General features: G+C 45.4%; 1 protein-coding gene across 2 annotated transcripts in view; it reads left to right on the top strand.

The window, feature by feature from the left end:
* Positions 1–16,617, top strand: part of HDAC2 (histone deacetylase 2) — a 59,574-nt gene extending 42,957 nt beyond the window's left edge. For both annotated transcript variants that reach the window (XM_056566351.1, XM_056566352.1), the window contains exons 9-14: positions 2,465–2,605; positions 4,325–4,433; positions 6,195–6,325; positions 7,638–7,793; positions 8,700–8,757; positions 16,307–16,617. In XM_056566351.1, the coding sequence (XP_056422326.1) occupies positions 2,465–2,605; positions 4,325–4,433; positions 6,195–6,325; positions 7,638–7,793; positions 8,700–8,757; positions 16,307–16,337 (626 nt within the window). In that variant the 3' untranslated portion in view covers positions 16,338–16,617. The remainder of the gene's footprint in view (positions 1–2,464; positions 2,606–4,324; positions 4,434–6,194; positions 6,326–7,637; positions 7,794–8,699; positions 8,758–16,306) is intronic.
* The last annotated feature ends 471 nt before the right edge of the window (positions 16,618–17,088 follow it).

Below are 17,088 nucleotides of genomic sequence, written 5' to 3'. Positions count from 1 at the left end.
TGGTTGCATGCTTTAATCCCTTAAGGATGCAGGGATTTTTTTATTTTGCACTTTTGTTTTTTCCTCGCCTTCTAAAAATCGTAACTGTTTCAATTTTCCACTTACAGAGGGCTACATGAGGGCTTGTTTCTTGTGCCACTGATTTGTACTTTTGTAATGGCATCAATCATTTTACCACAAAATATAGATCTACAAAAACTACATTCGTTTCTACATTTCTTATGCTTTCGTTTCTACAAAGTGCACTTTTCGGTAAAAATGACACACTATGTAAATTTTGTAGGTCCATACGATTAAAATGATACCCAATTTGTATAGGTTTTGTAGTATTTTGCCACTTTTTAAAAATTATAACTTTTTGTATGAAAATGCTTAAAAGTGCCCTCTTCTGACCCCTATAACTTTTATTTTTCTGAATACAGGGCTATATGAGGGCTAATTTTTTGCGCCGTGAACAGTAGTTTTGATCGGTACCATTTTCTCGGTCACCTCATTGGGGGACACAGGAACCATGGGTACATGCTGCTTGCCACCAGGAGGCTGACACTAGGCAAAAGAAGAAAAAAGTCGGCTCCTCCTGAAAGAATATACCCGCCCCTGGCTCTTAGCTCATCAGTTTTAGCTTAGTGTAAGTAGGAGCCAGACAGGTCTGGTGCTCTCTGACCTGGTCTTAAATTTTTTTTTTTTTTTTGTTAGATACTGTATGGTTAGGAATTTCTTCTCTCCCTATTGTTGTTTTTTTATAAGTAGGGTGACAGGAGCATGGTGCTGCCTGATCTCCCACTTGCGATGAAGGGGCATGGTGCATAGAGTATGGGCCGTCAACCCAAGGACAGCACCAGGTGGTTGTACCCTGGGTCCAGGTCCCCCTCCTGCCTTTGCTCGCCCCACTGTAGTAGCCTGGCATGATTAAGCTTGGCAGTAAGCTCGCTGAAGACTCCAGCAGGTGAGTATGTTCTCTGTGGCCTCCCCCATTCATCCTTTCATGCGTCGCACTTTGGGAGCGGGGACGATCTCAAACTGTTCAACCACCATCTTCGCCTGCATCATTTCCGCATGGAGAACCTGTGGTCGGTAGTCGCATCAATGGATCTGGGCAAGTTTCTCATCTCGGTGGACATTCAGGATACTTGCCTACACATCCCGATCTTTCCGGCCCGCCAACGGTTCCTCCGTTTTGCTGTCCTGCAGATCACTTTCAGTTTGTGGCTCTTCCCTTCGGGGCTGGCCACGGCCCCCAGGTCTTAAGCAAAATTCTGGTGGCGGTGGTGGCTATCTTCCGCTCTCGGGGGGTGTCTGTGCTCACTTACCTGGATGACCTGTTGGTCAAGGCACCCTCCCTTGCGCACAATGGGGAGAGCCCCCGCATCACCCTGCAGACTCAGGCCAGCTTCAGCTGCATTATCAATCAGGCCAAATCCAACCTTGCTCCATCTCAGTGCCTAATTTTTCTGGGGGTCCGCTTCGACACCGTAGCAGCCCGAATAACTCTTCCGGAGGACAGGAGACGCACCTTGAGTGTGGGGGTTTGTCTTTTTTGCTGCTTGGGCTCTGTCCCCATTCGCTCCTGCATGGAATTCCTGGGCAGGATGGTAGCAGCCGTGGAGGCAGTTCCCTTTGCCCAGTTCCGGTATCGCCCTCTCCAGTTGGCCATCCTGTCGCAATGGAACAGGTCCCCTCTTTCTCTTCATATCAGGATCTGGCTTTCCCCCAGGGTGCCAGCCTCCTCGGCTGGGGGAGGGAATGTGCCAGACCAGGACAGTTCAATCTCAGTGGACCCCTCAGGATGGTGGGGAGCCAGGTAAGGGACCTTCTGCTGTCCGCTCAGCTGATTGAGACGGTGTGATTTCGCTGCTGGGGTCCTGATCAGCCCACTGATCTAGCCCAGATTTGTTTTCTTCCAATTGATTGTGGCGTATAAAAGGTTAATGCCGGATATCAGTCCAATTGGCGATGTCCGGCATTAGCCGCGGGCTAATGGCAACGGGGAACAAAGCGTGCTTTGCCCAATGCCCTTAAGGGGGTTAATGAACGGTTGATGTCTTCCTCCCCCCAAATAATAATTTTTATGGTAAAATGGAAGGTGTCATTGCAAATTACAATTGGTCCCACAACAGACAACAACTCATTTAGCTTTTTGGATGGAAAAAAAAGCTTTCACTAAAGACGAGGAGCAAAAAACAAAACTGAAAATTTGTGATGTCCACAAGGCCAAAGCAGGCGGAGTTCTTAAGGGCAAATACCTACAAGGAAAATGCAAAATGCACTTTGCAGAGTTTGATGTATTATCTCATTAGAAATGTAGAAGAATTATCAGTAAAAGTCCTTCTTTTTATTATGCAACATGATTTGTTCTAGGTGTCCCAAAAATCAGTCATCTATCATTTTGTACAGAATACATTTTTTATTTATTTTTCAGACTTGTAGATGAAAACTTGTGATGCAAAACATTGATTTTTCACAGGTCATGCCAAATGTGTAGAAGTTGTAAAGACTTTCAATTTGCCTCTACTGATGCTTGGTGGAGGTGGTTACACTATCCGCAATGTTGCACGCTGCTGGACATATGAGACTGCTGTTGCACTTGATTGTGAAATCCCCAATGGTAAGTCATTGTAATGAATTATCCCTGGATATTTAGTCAACTATTCAATCTCACTTAAATGGAACCAATCATCAGATTTTACCCTATATAACGCTTGGCAAAGCATTATATAGGGTAAAATCTTTATCCTCACCATCCCCAGGGGACGCACCTGCCCCAGGGATAGTGAGGATATGAACTTATAAACTGCTCCCCGCCGTGCCTGTAAGTAGTCCCCTGGGCGGGGAGCTCATCTCACCTAGTCCCTTGTCTTCAGCCGGCAGCGATGTCCCCTCCACTTTATTGACAGGCCGCGTCATCGCTCTGCCCCGTCTGTTCAGTGATGACGCTGCCCGTCAATCAAGCAGGGGGGGCGTCGCTGACGTACGAAAACACTCGACTAGGTGAGAGGAGCTCCCCGCCCAGGGGACTACTTACGGGCACAGCGGGGAGCATCTTATAAATCCATCCCCCGAGGATGGCGAGCATAAAGATTTTATCCTATATAATGCTTTGCCAAGCATTATATAGGGTAAAATCTGATGATTGGTTTTCTTTGAAATGCTGATTTTCTGATAGCTGGTATTCATGCTATATTTTATGGAATATTCATAGGGAAAATCATAGGTATCTGATAGGTAATTGGAATAATTAGAGGAGGATGATGATGATCCCTTGTCCCCTACATGGATATCGGCCACAAAGGGAAATGGAAGTGGGAAAGAGTTCCTTTCCTATGGAGGTCAAATGCCACTATGGGAATACATCTTTAACCACATGTTGGAGAACAATTTTTATATTCTTTATTTTGCTTTCTATGAAAGTGTTGTTGCATTTTAAAACAATGAATTTCGATTAAAGGAGATTTGTGTTACACACTTTCTATAATCCCCTATGCCCGGGCTGCAAAAAGTAACAAAATAAACTTTAACTCCCCTTCTGCCTTCTCCCTGCTGCCCAGGCTCCTTTCATCTCAGTGCACTCAGCCTATCACCGGCCAAGGCGAGACATCACCGGCGATACGCTGAGCGCAGTACGAGTCATCGTACTCTGGAAGCAGCCAATCACCGGAGGACCAAGACACAGATAACAGCGCAACGGGGGGGAACGTCGGAAGGCTAGTTAAAGTTTGTTTTACTTTTTGCAGCCCGGGCACAGGGAATTACAAAAAATGTGTACCACAGACCTCCTTTTAACTGTTGAAAAGATGGCGCACCTTTTAGATCTTACACCTTACAGAATATCTTCTATGTGCATACACAGCTTTTAAAGGGGTTATCCAGGAAAAAACTTTTTTTATTTTTTTATATAGATAGATAGAGATATATATTATATATCAACTGGCTCAAGAAAGTGAAACAAATTTGTAAATTACTTTAAAAATCTTAATCTTTTCAGTACTTATGAACTGCTGAAGTTGAGTTGTTCTTTTCTGTCTATCTGCTCTCTGATGACATCTGTCTCAGAAACTGTCCAGAATAGAAGCAAATCCCCATAGCAAACCTATTCTTCTCTGTGCAGTTCCCGAGACAAGCAGAGATGTCAGCAGAGAGCACTGTTGCCAGACAGAAAAGAACAAAGTTTTAAAGTCTGAATAGGAACCAAATGGGTGACAAACGACTGTGAAAAATCCCATGGACCTTAATAGGATCTGTTGCCTATGGACACTTAGTCCCTCTGATGTAATACTGATATGTTGGATTTAATTGTTACTTATATGTTCTCTTTATGTCTTCCCAGAATTGCCATACAATGATTACTTTGAATATTTCGGTCCAGACTTTAAGCTACATATTAGTCCTTCTAATATGACCAATCAGAACACCCCTGAGTACATGGAAAAAATAAAGTAAGGAGATTATCTAATGTGTTTTATCCTAGCAAATTTAAAGGGGTACTCCGTTGAAAAACATATTGGATAAGATGTCTGATAGCGGGGGTCCCGCTGCTGGGGACACCGGTGATCTCCAGCCTGACACCCTAGTCATTCGTGCACGGAGCGAACTCTGCTCTGTGCAGGATGACTGGCGACTACAGCCACCACACCCTCTCCATTCATGTCTATGGGAGGAGAGGCGTGACGGCTAGTTACTAGCCACCATGCCTCCTACCTTAGACATGGAGGGGGCATGGCGTGCCGTCACGAACACAGAAGCTCCAAGCTTCCATGTTCCAGATGCCGCTGCTGCTGCCCTGGAGAACAAGGGACAAGGGGAAGGACCCTCGCGATCAGACATCTTTTCCCCTATCCTTTTTGGATAGGGGATGAGATTTTTTTTAAGGGTAATGCAGACATATCCAATCTCTGACCCTGTGAAACATCAGCTCAGCAAAAAGTGTGTATCTAATAATTCAAAGTCATATCTTATTCTAAGAATAATATATTTTCTTCCTTATTTGCAGTCAGGGGGAAAAACACTCAGCTTCAAATAGGACCTATCTCTTACTGGAAAACCTCATGAATTAATAGACTAAAGTATGAAACTTTTCTCAAATATAGATAATTAGAAAGACTAAAGAACTTCCTCTCTAATTTAGTAGGTTGCAGCTATTTTGACAGGTCTGTGAGACTTCCTGCTTCTAAACTGCAAAGGTCAATTGTGTAGGAGACTTTAAACACGGGAGATCTGTGCTACTATTTTACTTCATGCTGGATGATTTTTTTTATTAGGTAGAAGTCATGTAATCCTGAAGAAGGCCAACTAATGGGTATACTTTTTCCTGAGTTTGGTTCGGCTGCTGCAGGATGGCTGTGTGTGAAAGAAACTAAAATTAACTAACCCCTTTACAAGCAGCTATGTCGTCCTCTAGCAGATTAACCCATTACAAGCAGCTATATTATTTATTTTGCAGATTAGTAATTTGTATCCTCTTCCTTAAGCTGAGCTACCAAAAACGCAGGAAAACATTACATGGCTAATAAATTATGTTCCGTATGAAGTTCAGGTTTTTTGTGGGAAGTGTGGAAAAACTTTTGCCTAATTTGAGTTTCACAGATTTTTTTGTCTGTTAGTATCCATTGGGGAAAAATTCACAAGGTTTGTGATTTACGTTTTGAAAAATGTACAAGAAAAAAATGGGTAAATCGATTCTCCCATTGTTTTCTATGGAATAGTGATTGAAAAAGTAAAACAGGTGAATTGATGTTCTCAGATCTGACCAGGATTTAGGGTAAGCAAAAAAACCAATTTGTCATTTATATGCCGTATAGTATTAGCTGTCCCCTCAGTTGGTACCTCCAAGAGAAGAAGAGTCTTGCAAATTTTGATCTCTTTGCAAAAGCAAAAAGGAAAAACCTTTTTTTTTTTTCTAATTATATGTATTTGGGAAAAGTTTTCAATCTTTACCAAATCACTCTCTAGTAATCCTTATCCAATGAATGTATCTAATATAAATACTTTATTTCTCCAAGAAGTCCTATTTGAATGAAAAAGATGGATTCTCTTATGCTAATTACTTGTAACATATGAGGCTTGTGTATAATGTCATAATAAAATTACATATCAAACTTATATATAGAGCATTAATGATGTTTGTTACAAATGCCCTCTTATCATAGTCACCATCCTGATACCTGTTATTTCTCCTGTTTAATCTCTCATTTGCTTAGGCAGCGCCTGTTTGAGAACCTGCGTATGTTGCCACACGCTCCTGGTGTTCAGATGCAGGCTATACCGGAGGATGCTATCCAAGAAGACAGCGGTGATGAAGAAGGTGAAGATCCTGACAAGCGTATCTCAAGTGAGTTGAATTTGTTTGTAATTGAAATGAATTTGGAACTTGTCTGGGTCAGCTCCTCAACTGTATTTCCACTAGGGCTACCGGTTCATACCGAAATTTTTGTGCTGCACGATATGAATTTTAACCCATACCGCAATACCGGTTTGGCCCCTCCCCCTCGGGAATGAATCATCAGCCCAGCGCTGCTCTGTCCCCACATCGGGGAACTAATCATATGTGACCCGCGAGCGCTGTTCTGCGCCCCCCAAATTATCATCCCAGTGTTGCACTGTTCCCATCGGGGTACTACTCACATATGTCACCCGCAAATGCTGCCTTCCTCGTCCTCCTGTTTGTTGCGGCCGCCGGCGATGACACTCTATACCAGTGGTCTTCAACCTCCAGATGTTGCAAAACTACAACTCCCAGCATGCCCGGACAGTTGTAGTTTTGCAACATTTGGAGGTCCATAGGTTGAAGACTACTGTATCCCAATACCCGGGCTGCAAAAGGTAAACAAAATAAACTTTAACTCGCCTTCCCCGTCGGTCTGGACCTGCTTCCTGGAGACGGAAACGTTGTAAAGCCGTCAGCCTATCACTGGCCGCAGCGATGTTCCGCCTCTGCCGGTGATAGGTTGAGCCCACTGTCATGTAAGAAGCCGGCTTCTTACATGACAGTGGGCTCAGCCTATCACCGGCCGAGGCGGAACATCGCTGCGGCCAGTGATAGGCTGACGTCTCTCCGACGTTCATGTCCCCAGCGTAATGCCGATGTCGGAACATGCGTTAGTTTATTTTGCTTACCATTTGCAGGCCGGGCATAGGGATACCGCACAGTATAGAGTGTCAGTGCCGGCGGCCGCAACAAACAGGAGGACGAGGAAGGCAGCGCTTGCGGGTGACGGGAGTAGTACCCCGATGGGGACAGTGCAGCGCTGGGCTAATAATTTGGGGGTGGGGGGGGGGGGTTAATACAGTTATATACTGTGGAACCGCCATAAGTTACAAAAATACCGCCATACACATATTTGGCCATACCGCCCAGCCCTAATTTCCACCAATGATATCTGTTGCCTAGTGAAATAGCCTGGCATTCAGGAGCCCTATGGATGTCCTTATTTTTTTTGAACATTACTGGTTGCTGGTTTTTAGATTAGCTAGTGAAAGAAATTTTTATACAGATTTGCCATTTACTTCTAGTTAAAAAGCTCAAGCTTTCCAGTACTTATTAGCTTCTGTGTGCTCCAGAGGAAGTTGTGTAGACTTTCATCTCTCTGTCAGGAAGTGTCCAGAGCAAGAGAGGAACAATTTTTTTTATTACTGTTTTCCAGTACGGGCATCTGACAAGCGGATAGCTTGTGAGGAGGAGTTTTCAGACTCTGAGGATGAAGGTGAAGGAGGAAGACGTAATGTATCGGATCACAAAAAGGGAACCAAAAAAGCAAGACTTGAAGAGGACAAAAAAGAGACTGATGACAAGAAATCGGGTAATGATTGAGCAATCTAGATTTCTTCAACAGACTATTAACATTTCTTCTTTAGTATTTTTAGTCATGGGTTTAAAAGTTGCTGGGGTTTTTGTAATAATTTTAAACCGAAACTTCAGTTAGCACCTTAACAGCCGAGTGATTCCGTCCAAAATGATGATACTCTTTAGCATTTAGCATTTTTTGTACAATATGAAGCAAAGATAGTTATCCAGCTCACCCTCTGTTGCTGCACTCGGGCTGGACCGGGGATAGTCCGTATAACATACAAAGGAAAGGAGATGTCCAGTGCCAAGTTTGTGCAAAGGAACTTCTTTATTGTGTTGCCATGAGAAACAAGGACTCAGATACAGTGACGCGTTTCGACGGGCCGAAAAGCATCACTGTATCTGAGTCCTTGTCATTTCTCATGGCAACACTTGGCGCTGGACATCTCCTTTCCTTTGTAAAGCATTTTTTGTACATTTTTAATATAGATACATATGTTTGTTTGTTTTTTTACATTTAATTAGTAATTTTTCCTCTATAACTTGGGCATCCAGTTGCAGGGGTAAACAGTTCCCTTTCGTGATATTACTCACCGGCAGAGCTTATCTGCTAACATACCATAGCTCTAGCCCGCTTAGTAAGCACTAAGATTTGAGAGAACACTAATCTCAGTAGTTTAGCCTCTTAAATGCTACGGTCAATAGCAACCATGACATCTAAAGTAAAGGTAATTAACCTGTCTGGCCATTGGCACCCAGCCGAGCCATTGTTTGGTTAAGATGCACAACATTTTTTTGTAATGTGAGACTATTTGGCCCTTGGAAACAACCATGCAGTAAATCTGTAGTAATGCATTGTTTAGATTTTTTGTTACTGCTTCTATAAAGAAACCTAAAAATATTGTCAACTTCTTAACAGATGCTAAGGAAGAAGATAAATCAAAGGACAATGTTGTAGAAAAAATGGACACCAAGGGGTAACTTTTATGAATTATTTGCATTTCATCCATTCAGATTTACAAAGTTTACAGATTCATAAAAATGTACAGTGTGACAACTAGGGGGAAAGTTAGCTCACATGATCACCATCTCCAGATTTGCTTGTGAAGTTGTCACTCTGCAATGGATTAGGTTAAAAGTATGGTTGCAGCCAGCATTAATATTGCCAACCATGGCCAAACAGTTTTACAACACTGTGTTTGAAGTAAATTCTAGGTAATCTAGCCTTTTACTAAACACATTGGGGGACATTTATCACTGTTTGCTTATGTATTCCTTTTTTTAGTTCTTTTTATTTTTCTGACTATTTTTTTTTGCTTATGTGTGACTTATTTATCAACTGGTTTCAGCCTGTAGATAAATTTCTTTCACGTAAGCAAATTTTTTATTTTTTTTGCTTTTGATAGTGGTGTTTTCTGCTCCATGTCTGAGCCAGAGTAAATTTTGTAGGTTTTTTCATGTGATGCCACTTTTTTGCGACTTTTGCACTTGATGAATCTCTGACCACTGCAAGTCAAAAATCACTTTTTGCTTTGGTAAGCAAGTTTCCTTTTTTGCTTAGGACACTGCACAATCAAAAAGTCGCACAAAAAAATAGAGTAGTCGCACATGAGACTTTTTTGCGACAGTTTTAGGGGAACGCAGAGACCATGGGTATTATGCTGCTGTCCACTAGGAGGCTGATGCAAGGCAAAAAAAGTCTGCTCCTCCCAGCAGGATAAAGGCTCAGCTAATTAGTTTTAACTAAGTGTCAGTAGGAGGCAGACACAGGTCTGGAGCTCTCCAGACCTGGTCTTTTCTCTTTTAATACTTTCTAGCTAGGGATGTCTAGTTAGGTTTTTTTCCTTTTGTTATTTTTCTAGGTTGGGCAACAGGAGCATGGCGCTACCCAATCTCTCACATGTGATGAAGGGGCACGGTGCATCATCAACCCCTTCTTGCCAACGATCAGCGCCTGGCGGTAGTACCCTGGGTCTGGGTCCCCCACTTGCCCCTGCCCGCCTCGCTTTAGCTGACTGAAGACTTCAAGGGTGAGTATAGGAAAATGGAGTCCGTGGGTGAGTATGAACTACATTTCCCCCCCTCCCTCCCTTCTCTATGCTCTTCTGGGGGTGCCCTTTGCAAATAGGCCCACCTCCTCAGCCGCCATTACATGTGGCTGCGCTGGCCCGGATTCCTCGTTGCCATACCGCAGGGGTCGGTCCTCCTCATTAATCTGGCCACAGATTTCTATATTTCCGCTCCTCCTCGCTGACTCTCGCCTGTGTGCCCACTGCCCTCCTTGTTGGCTAGAGGGGGGGGTCAGGTTCTCCCACCCTTCGCTAGACATGCTTTGCAGCCACTCTTGCTGACCGGAGACCCTCTGACATTCTGCCCCAAGGCTAGTCTCCTTGGGGCAGCGGGTCTCCAATCAGGCGCATTGCTTTGGCCGCGTTCTTTTTCTTTACTGGCTAAGGACCCTCTGCATTTGGGGAGACGGGCTTCCGGTCCCACGTGGCCAGGCGATTCCTCAGTGGGGGGCGGTGCCTGCCACGTCATATGACCTATCTCCCGGCCTGCCCTGTATTGGCCACATAGTGCGGCCGACACCCCATCATGCGGCGGGGACGGCAGCTGCCGCTCCATCATTGTATTGTTCTTAGCCCCTGGCTTCCCCTCTTACTGTTCTGCGGGCGGCTCACGGGGGGCATGGTTCCTCATGCACATCCTCCTCCCGGCAGGCTGCGCTGTTTGATTTATTTAAAAATAATAAATTCCCATGGGCTCTTCGCCCTCCAGTGGCTGGATGGTGGTACAGCACTGTCCTCTCTCCTTGGTTAGGCTCCACTCTAGTGGCCAAAAATAGCTATTACTCTGCATGGCTTTTCTTTGGTATTTCCCCCAGCCTTTTGGCTGTTCCCAAGTCAAGTTTAGTATTTGTTCTTGTCAGTTTACCTCCTAAAGTACTTGCTTTGGCAGCACATATACCAAAAAATACAAAATAAGCAAATAAATAAATACAAACATATCTATATGGAATGCTACAGAGTAGATTAGCTGGCTCCTGTGCTAGGATGATGCAAGTTTGTGAAGCGTTCCATATGAATATGCCCCCTCTATCTGGGGACCATATATTAAATAGATTTTTGAGGATGTAGGCTGATTTAGAAGCTTGCTTCAATCACCCTATGCATTGCCCGCTATCGCAGTATCTTCGGCTGCAGTGCTCTAATTCACCTCGGCTCATAGCTTGAGTCTGACTGACTTGCCGTAGGGCCTGGGTTCTCAACCAGTGGTACGCGATGGAAGGGGGGGGGCGCTGTAATGCCAAAAGGGGATCAGAGGGAGGGGGAGGTAGTAATGGCAAAAGGGGATCAGAGGGAGGGGGGATAATGGCACAAGGGGATTAATATGGGGGGGGGGGGAATGAATCGCCCCATGCCCCCCCCCCCCCTCCCCTCTGATCCCCATTTGCCGTACCCGATAATAATAGCACAAGGGGATAAATATGGAGGGGGTATATTGGCACAAAGGGATTAAAATGGAGGTGGGGGGAAGTAATGATTAACCCTCTCCCTCCCCCCTCCATTTTATTCTCTTGTGCCATTATTCCTCCCTCCATCTTAATCCCCTTGTGCCATTTCCCCCCTCCATCATGTCATATCGGATAATAATGGCACAAGGGGATTAAGATGGAGGGGGTATAATGGCACTAGGGGATTAAGTATCATATTAGTATAAAGGTAAGAACTGGCCTTTTGTCCCGGGTACCCGCGGACATACTTTCAGCCTTTTGGCGGTACAGTCGCCAAAAAGGTTGAGAACCACTTCTGTAGGGGGTTGTATCGGTCAGAAGTGTTATTACACCTGACCATCCCCTTCCAACGTTTGAAGTGCATGGCCTTGTGTCCAGGTGTTTGTGGCACATAACCTTCCGTACTGTACCAATTTGCATTCCTAGCCTGGAGTCCACACTATATGTGCTTTGTAGCCTGTTTTCTGAGCAACTGCTATGAGCCTTGGTCTTTTTTCCCGCAACAACCTGTTGGTCTGCTTCAAGGGGGGTTATGTTTTATTTATTTATTTATTTATTTTTTAATATACACGGACACAGACTCAGAGATGATTATCAGCGTGGCTCGCCACACTGCACTTATCGTCCCTTGGGGGATGCCAAGTAACCTGGTGGCAGCCTGCCCCTTTCCTTCTCCATTGGTCACCTGTACCGATTTGCAGCTTACACTCCATCACCCCACTAACTGTGCGAGGTGGCTGGATGTGGTGCCCCGGCGTGTGCAACGGACTCTTTGCAGCTTCCATGGGGGTAATGGGAAATGGACCCTCTGCATTGACCGATGTGCAGTGGACCCGCTACATCTCCTGCGGGGAGTGTGATGCCTGCCGCAGCTGCAGTTCCAGTTCCTCACTATATGTGTGGGTAGACTGATGTAGCATGGTCCCATTACTACGCCCATGGAGAGCATGATGTCTCCCGCAGCTGCAGTTCTGGTACTCCACTGTGAGAGTTGACCGTTGTGCAATGGACCCTCTACGTCTCCTGCAGGGAGCGTGTTGCCTGCCTCATCCGCGGCTGTAGTTACGTTACCTCACTATACGTGCAGGTAGACCGATGTTGCATGGACCCATTACTGCACCTCGGAGAGCAGTTTGCGGCTGAGATTCCAGTCCTCTGCTACCAGTGGGAGTTGTCCACTGAATGTGTCCTGGCAGATGCAATGTACCTTCTACAGCGGTGGTGACCACTTTTTTGCCTCCATGGATGGTTTACCTTTTGGATTGCAGTGTTATCTGCCACTTTCCTGGCTTGGAGGCCCGTGCCATAATTGCCTCTGTGGAGGCGGTTGTGGTGCCCTGCCACTAACATGGGGGGGTCCAGTGGAGTGGCCCTGTGTATACATTGGGCACATGTCAGTGATGGCATGTGCCCCCTCCATTTGTGGAGTATCTGTGGCCTTCCATGGGCGGTAATTAGCATGTTATCTGCTGTAGCCAGTGCACTGGTGCCCCTCCCTTTTGGAGGGGCAGGTTTGCAGCATACTTGCACTAAACTACAGACATTTTAGTTTTCCTTTCCTTCACTTTCTCCCTTCCATGCAGCGTGTATTTGTGGTCTTGTGACCTACTACTTATTTCTCATGTGGTCATTGCATTTCTCCTCTCTAGGGGAGGTATTGTTTTTCTTATGTGACCCCTATTATGGCTGCTGCAGCCATCTCGTTATTCCCTTCCACTGCCGGACGCGCAGTAGCTTTGTGGGCTGTCGGCTTTTGGGCTTTCAGCCCTTCTGCTTCCCCTTCCTAGAGGGAGTTAAGCATGTCTTGTGCGGTTCCTACCTTTGTTATTTCATCTGTCGTCCTTTGGCCTCCTGTTATTGGATGGTTTGTGGCTTTGGTTTCTATTATTCTCCCTGCCATCGGCCTTCGGCAGAGTGCTGCAGGATTCGGAGTAGTTACAGCTGTTGCTGTCCTAACCTTCTAGTTGCCTTTCCTTAGGGGCTCCTTAGCCCCTAAGGAGAGGCATCTCCGGGGCGATAATGGAAGTCCTGGTGTGGTCTCATGTCTTCCTTTCCATTTGCAGTGAGGGTGCTCTCGGTTTGTCCTCTGCTGTTCTCTCCAGCAGTCTCTGCTTGGGGTGTCTCAGGTCCTTCCTCCTGTGGCTCTTCTGTCGGCTGCCTTTGGATCCTCGAGGTTCTGCAACAGTTCCGGTTGCAGCATGTCAATCCTCCTGCTTGTTGACAGTTGGCAGTTGTTCCTTGCTTGGATGACTGTCTTGGTGGGTGATCTCCCGCATCCAGACCGTGTCTTCTGTTCCGGCGCATTCTAACTTTGGCTCGACTGGCACCTCAGCTGGGTCCCTTGTCTCCCTCTTTGTCAGTTGGTTTTTCTGGGATGTTTCCTCCTGGAGCCTTCCGGTCAGTTCTGACCGTTGGGATCTAGTGCTGGTTCGGACTTGTCTTTCCTCTTGTCTCTTGTGTCTGTGAGTGGTGAGCGGCGCAGTGATTCCAGTGGTAGCAGGGCCTGTTACTTTGCCCGCCATTCTCTTCTAGGGTATAGGACTCCTTCCCTTGTGGATCTAGACTCGTTCGGGACCCTCTCCCTCATTCTACCTTTTCAGGGCCTTCTTGCTTTGGGCTGCCTTCCAGGTGAATGTTCCTTATTTTTCGTTCTTTTGGATGGCTTACCTGATACTTCAACCTTGGCAGGGTTTTTTTTTGTCTCTGGACTTGGCGGGGTTCCTGTCCCGGTTCTCCGCTAGTCCTGCAGGGGGTGGCCTCCTTCCGACTCTGGTCTTGGACTGGGCACACGTTGCCTGAGGTGATTCGCTCTGACTGGGGTTTGCTCGATATCAACTGGTGTGGGACCCTAAGGTTTCTCTACTTATTTCTGGATCTGGGACACTATGGTTCCGATGACGGCCACTCCAGTGTTGCCAATATGCGCTTCCTAGACAGGCATAGTCCTTCCTGTCATGCACTTTTCCCCACCTTCCGGCATGCTCTGAGTTTTCTTTTCAGCCCAGTTTCTCATGGGTTGGTTTTGGGACTGTGGATTTAGTACCTGGATCTTGTTAATTCTCTTTGTCCTTTCTAGTGACTTCTGGTTTCCGCCTTCTGGCCTTCTTTCTGAGCGTGCTCCTGCCGTTGAGGATGGCCCCCTTGCAGGGCTTTCCCTTCGAGCATCTCCAGACAGTTTCTCTTATGGCGGTTGGTGTCACCTCGCCATGTTTGCTTGGCTGTATCTCTGAATTGGGCTTTCTTATCCCTCTCTTCCACATTTGGCCAGGCCCTGGTAGTCCTGCATCGTATATTTTCGTCGGAAGTCAATTCCGCTCTCCTGACAGAACTTTGTTTGTCCCAGCGGGCCTCCAGGGCAACAATTTCTCAATGCATTTGATTGTCTAGTCCCAGTCTCTGTAAGGTTTCCTCCTTCGGGTCCTAGTTCTCTCCTCATGTTTTGTGGGGGCTTCCAGGTGGTTGGTTTCTGTATTCCAGTTTCCCCTGGGTCTCTACTACATTTCTCTGCAGATGGATCTATTCAGTCTCTGGACTGGCCTTCCTTTCTCTGGCAGTTGCTTTTCCCACCCCAGGGACTGCTTTGGGATGTCCCATGGTCTCTGTGTTCCACAATGAGGTGACCGAGAAAAGGGAATTTCTTTTTTATTTTAATGTTTTTTTATTTTTTTTACTCCCCGTAAAATCTTTTCGTAGCCTTCATTGGGGATAGGGGACTGTCACAGTTCCCTGACATCCTTGGCTGTATGTTTTATATGGACTACTGTTAGTTGTATATGTATGGCTACCTCAGCTCTTAAAGGGTTACTGTCATTTGAAAAAGCATTTGACATGTTATCCAGACAAGTCAGGAGTTGAGATTGCACTGGGCCTCACTTCTGAGACAGGCCCCTCTGTATTTGTGAGTTTTAAGCCTTCTGTCACTCAACTCAAACAAGCATGCCCTATTCAATGTTTTTAAACAGTAATAGCCATGGGACTACTAGATTTTTGGTAGTTAAAGGGGTACTCCCCCCCCCCCCCCCCCCCCCTCAGATATCTTATCCCCTGTCCCCAGCAGCGGGACCCCCTGTGATCTCGGCTGTGGCACCCGGACAACCGATGCATGAAGTGAGCTTCGCTCTGTGCTGGATGAGTGGCGATGCGGGGCGGAGGCTCGTGAAGTCACGGTCCATGCCTTCTCAATGCAAGTCTTTGGGAGGGGTTGTGATGGCTGTCACGCCCCCTTCCAAAGACTTGCATTGAAGGGATGCGGCCGTGATGTCACGAGCCTCCGGTGCTGCACTTGACGCTCTAAACGAACGCCTGGTGTAACAGGGAGATCGCGGGGGTCCCCAGTGGTGGTATCCCCACGATCACACGTCTTATTCCCAATCCCTTTGGATAGGGGATAAGATGTCTAGGGGTGGAGTACCCTTTTAAGCACTTCGGTGACTCTTTCAGACTGTGGGGCACCGTCACTTAGTAAGTAGCTTGCTGTGGAATGTGCTCAGCCTCACAGAGCACTCCAGAATACAGGCATTGACAGAAGTTAAGAGACTTTAGACTTCTTTAAGCTTTATTTGCTACAGACCGCATCAGACAAGACAGGTAAACCAGAGGAAGCCCTAATGGGTGAAATGTTCATTGTTCCTTTTCCTTTTGCTGAACATACTAACCAGTCTTGTCCTATGCGGTTTGTAGCGAATAAAGCTGGAATAAATCTAAAGTGATGAGCGCCGCCTTTTTTTACGTGTCTGTCAATGCTTATTTCAGGTTACATCTAAATCAGAGAAATGTCTCTCTGCTGCACACATACTTGTTTTCTGAATCATGACACTTTAGTGACCCAAATATAACACCCCTGTAGCTGCACGGCAGTAGCTGTATATCTACTTTTAATTAAGTGTTTTCTCTAGCAGTTAGTCCCAAACCATCTGAGTGGCATTAAATTTTTTTTTTTTGGCATGCTCTATAAACTTTACTATTTAGTTTAATATATTTTGTTTTTCCCCCCTCCCCCACTTTTTAAATAGTGTCAAGTCAGAACAGCAGACTAATCCCTGAGATGAAGAGTTTTGGTTTCTTTTACATACTGTCTGAAGATGAAAGTAGAATTTGCCTCATCCCCACCTTCTTACAAGAGACTTCTGATTCTACCCTCTTAGCACTTGGCATGGACCGTATTTATTGTAAAACGGTATCGTTTTCCTGGCAGGTCGTATTGAGTTTTCTAATTATGAAGCAACATTTCTTATCTTCGCCATGCTTTATGTAATAGTATTTAAGATGAATGTGTTATGTTTCATGTCTTAAACTGATATATTAAATGCCTTTTTTGCCTTTATTAACTGTGGCTTTTTCTCTTTTCATTGATCTTTTGGTAGTGCTAACAAGATAAGCATTTTGTCATGTTATACACCCCGATTTAAAGGGGTACTCTACTGAAATACATTTTTCTTTTAAAGAAAGTTAAACAAATTTGTAAATTCTTTCTTATTACTTATTAAAAATCTTAATCCTTCCAGTACTTATCAGCTGCTGTATTCTACAGAGGAAGTTCTTTTCTTTTTGAATTTCCTTTCTGTCTGATCACAAGTGCTCTCACAAGACACCTCTGTCCATTTTAGGAACGGTCCAGAGCAGGAGAGGTTTGCTATGGGGATTTGTTCCTACTCTGGACAGTTCCTGAGACACAAAAGTGTCAGCAGAGAGCACTGTGGTCAGACAGAATGGAAATTCAAAAATAAAAAAACTTCCTCTGTAGTATATAGCAGCTGATAAGTACTGGAAGGATTAAGATTTTTTTAATAGTAGT

This window comes from Hyla sarda, chromosome 3, assembly GCF_029499605.1.
Source record: "Hyla sarda isolate aHylSar1 chromosome 3, aHylSar1.hap1, whole genome shotgun sequence".
Taxonomy (NCBI): domain Eukaryota; kingdom Metazoa; phylum Chordata; class Amphibia; order Anura; family Hylidae; genus Hyla; species Hyla sarda.
Note: the sequence above shows the minus strand (reverse complement) of the source record. Positions and strands in the feature narration are given on the sequence as shown.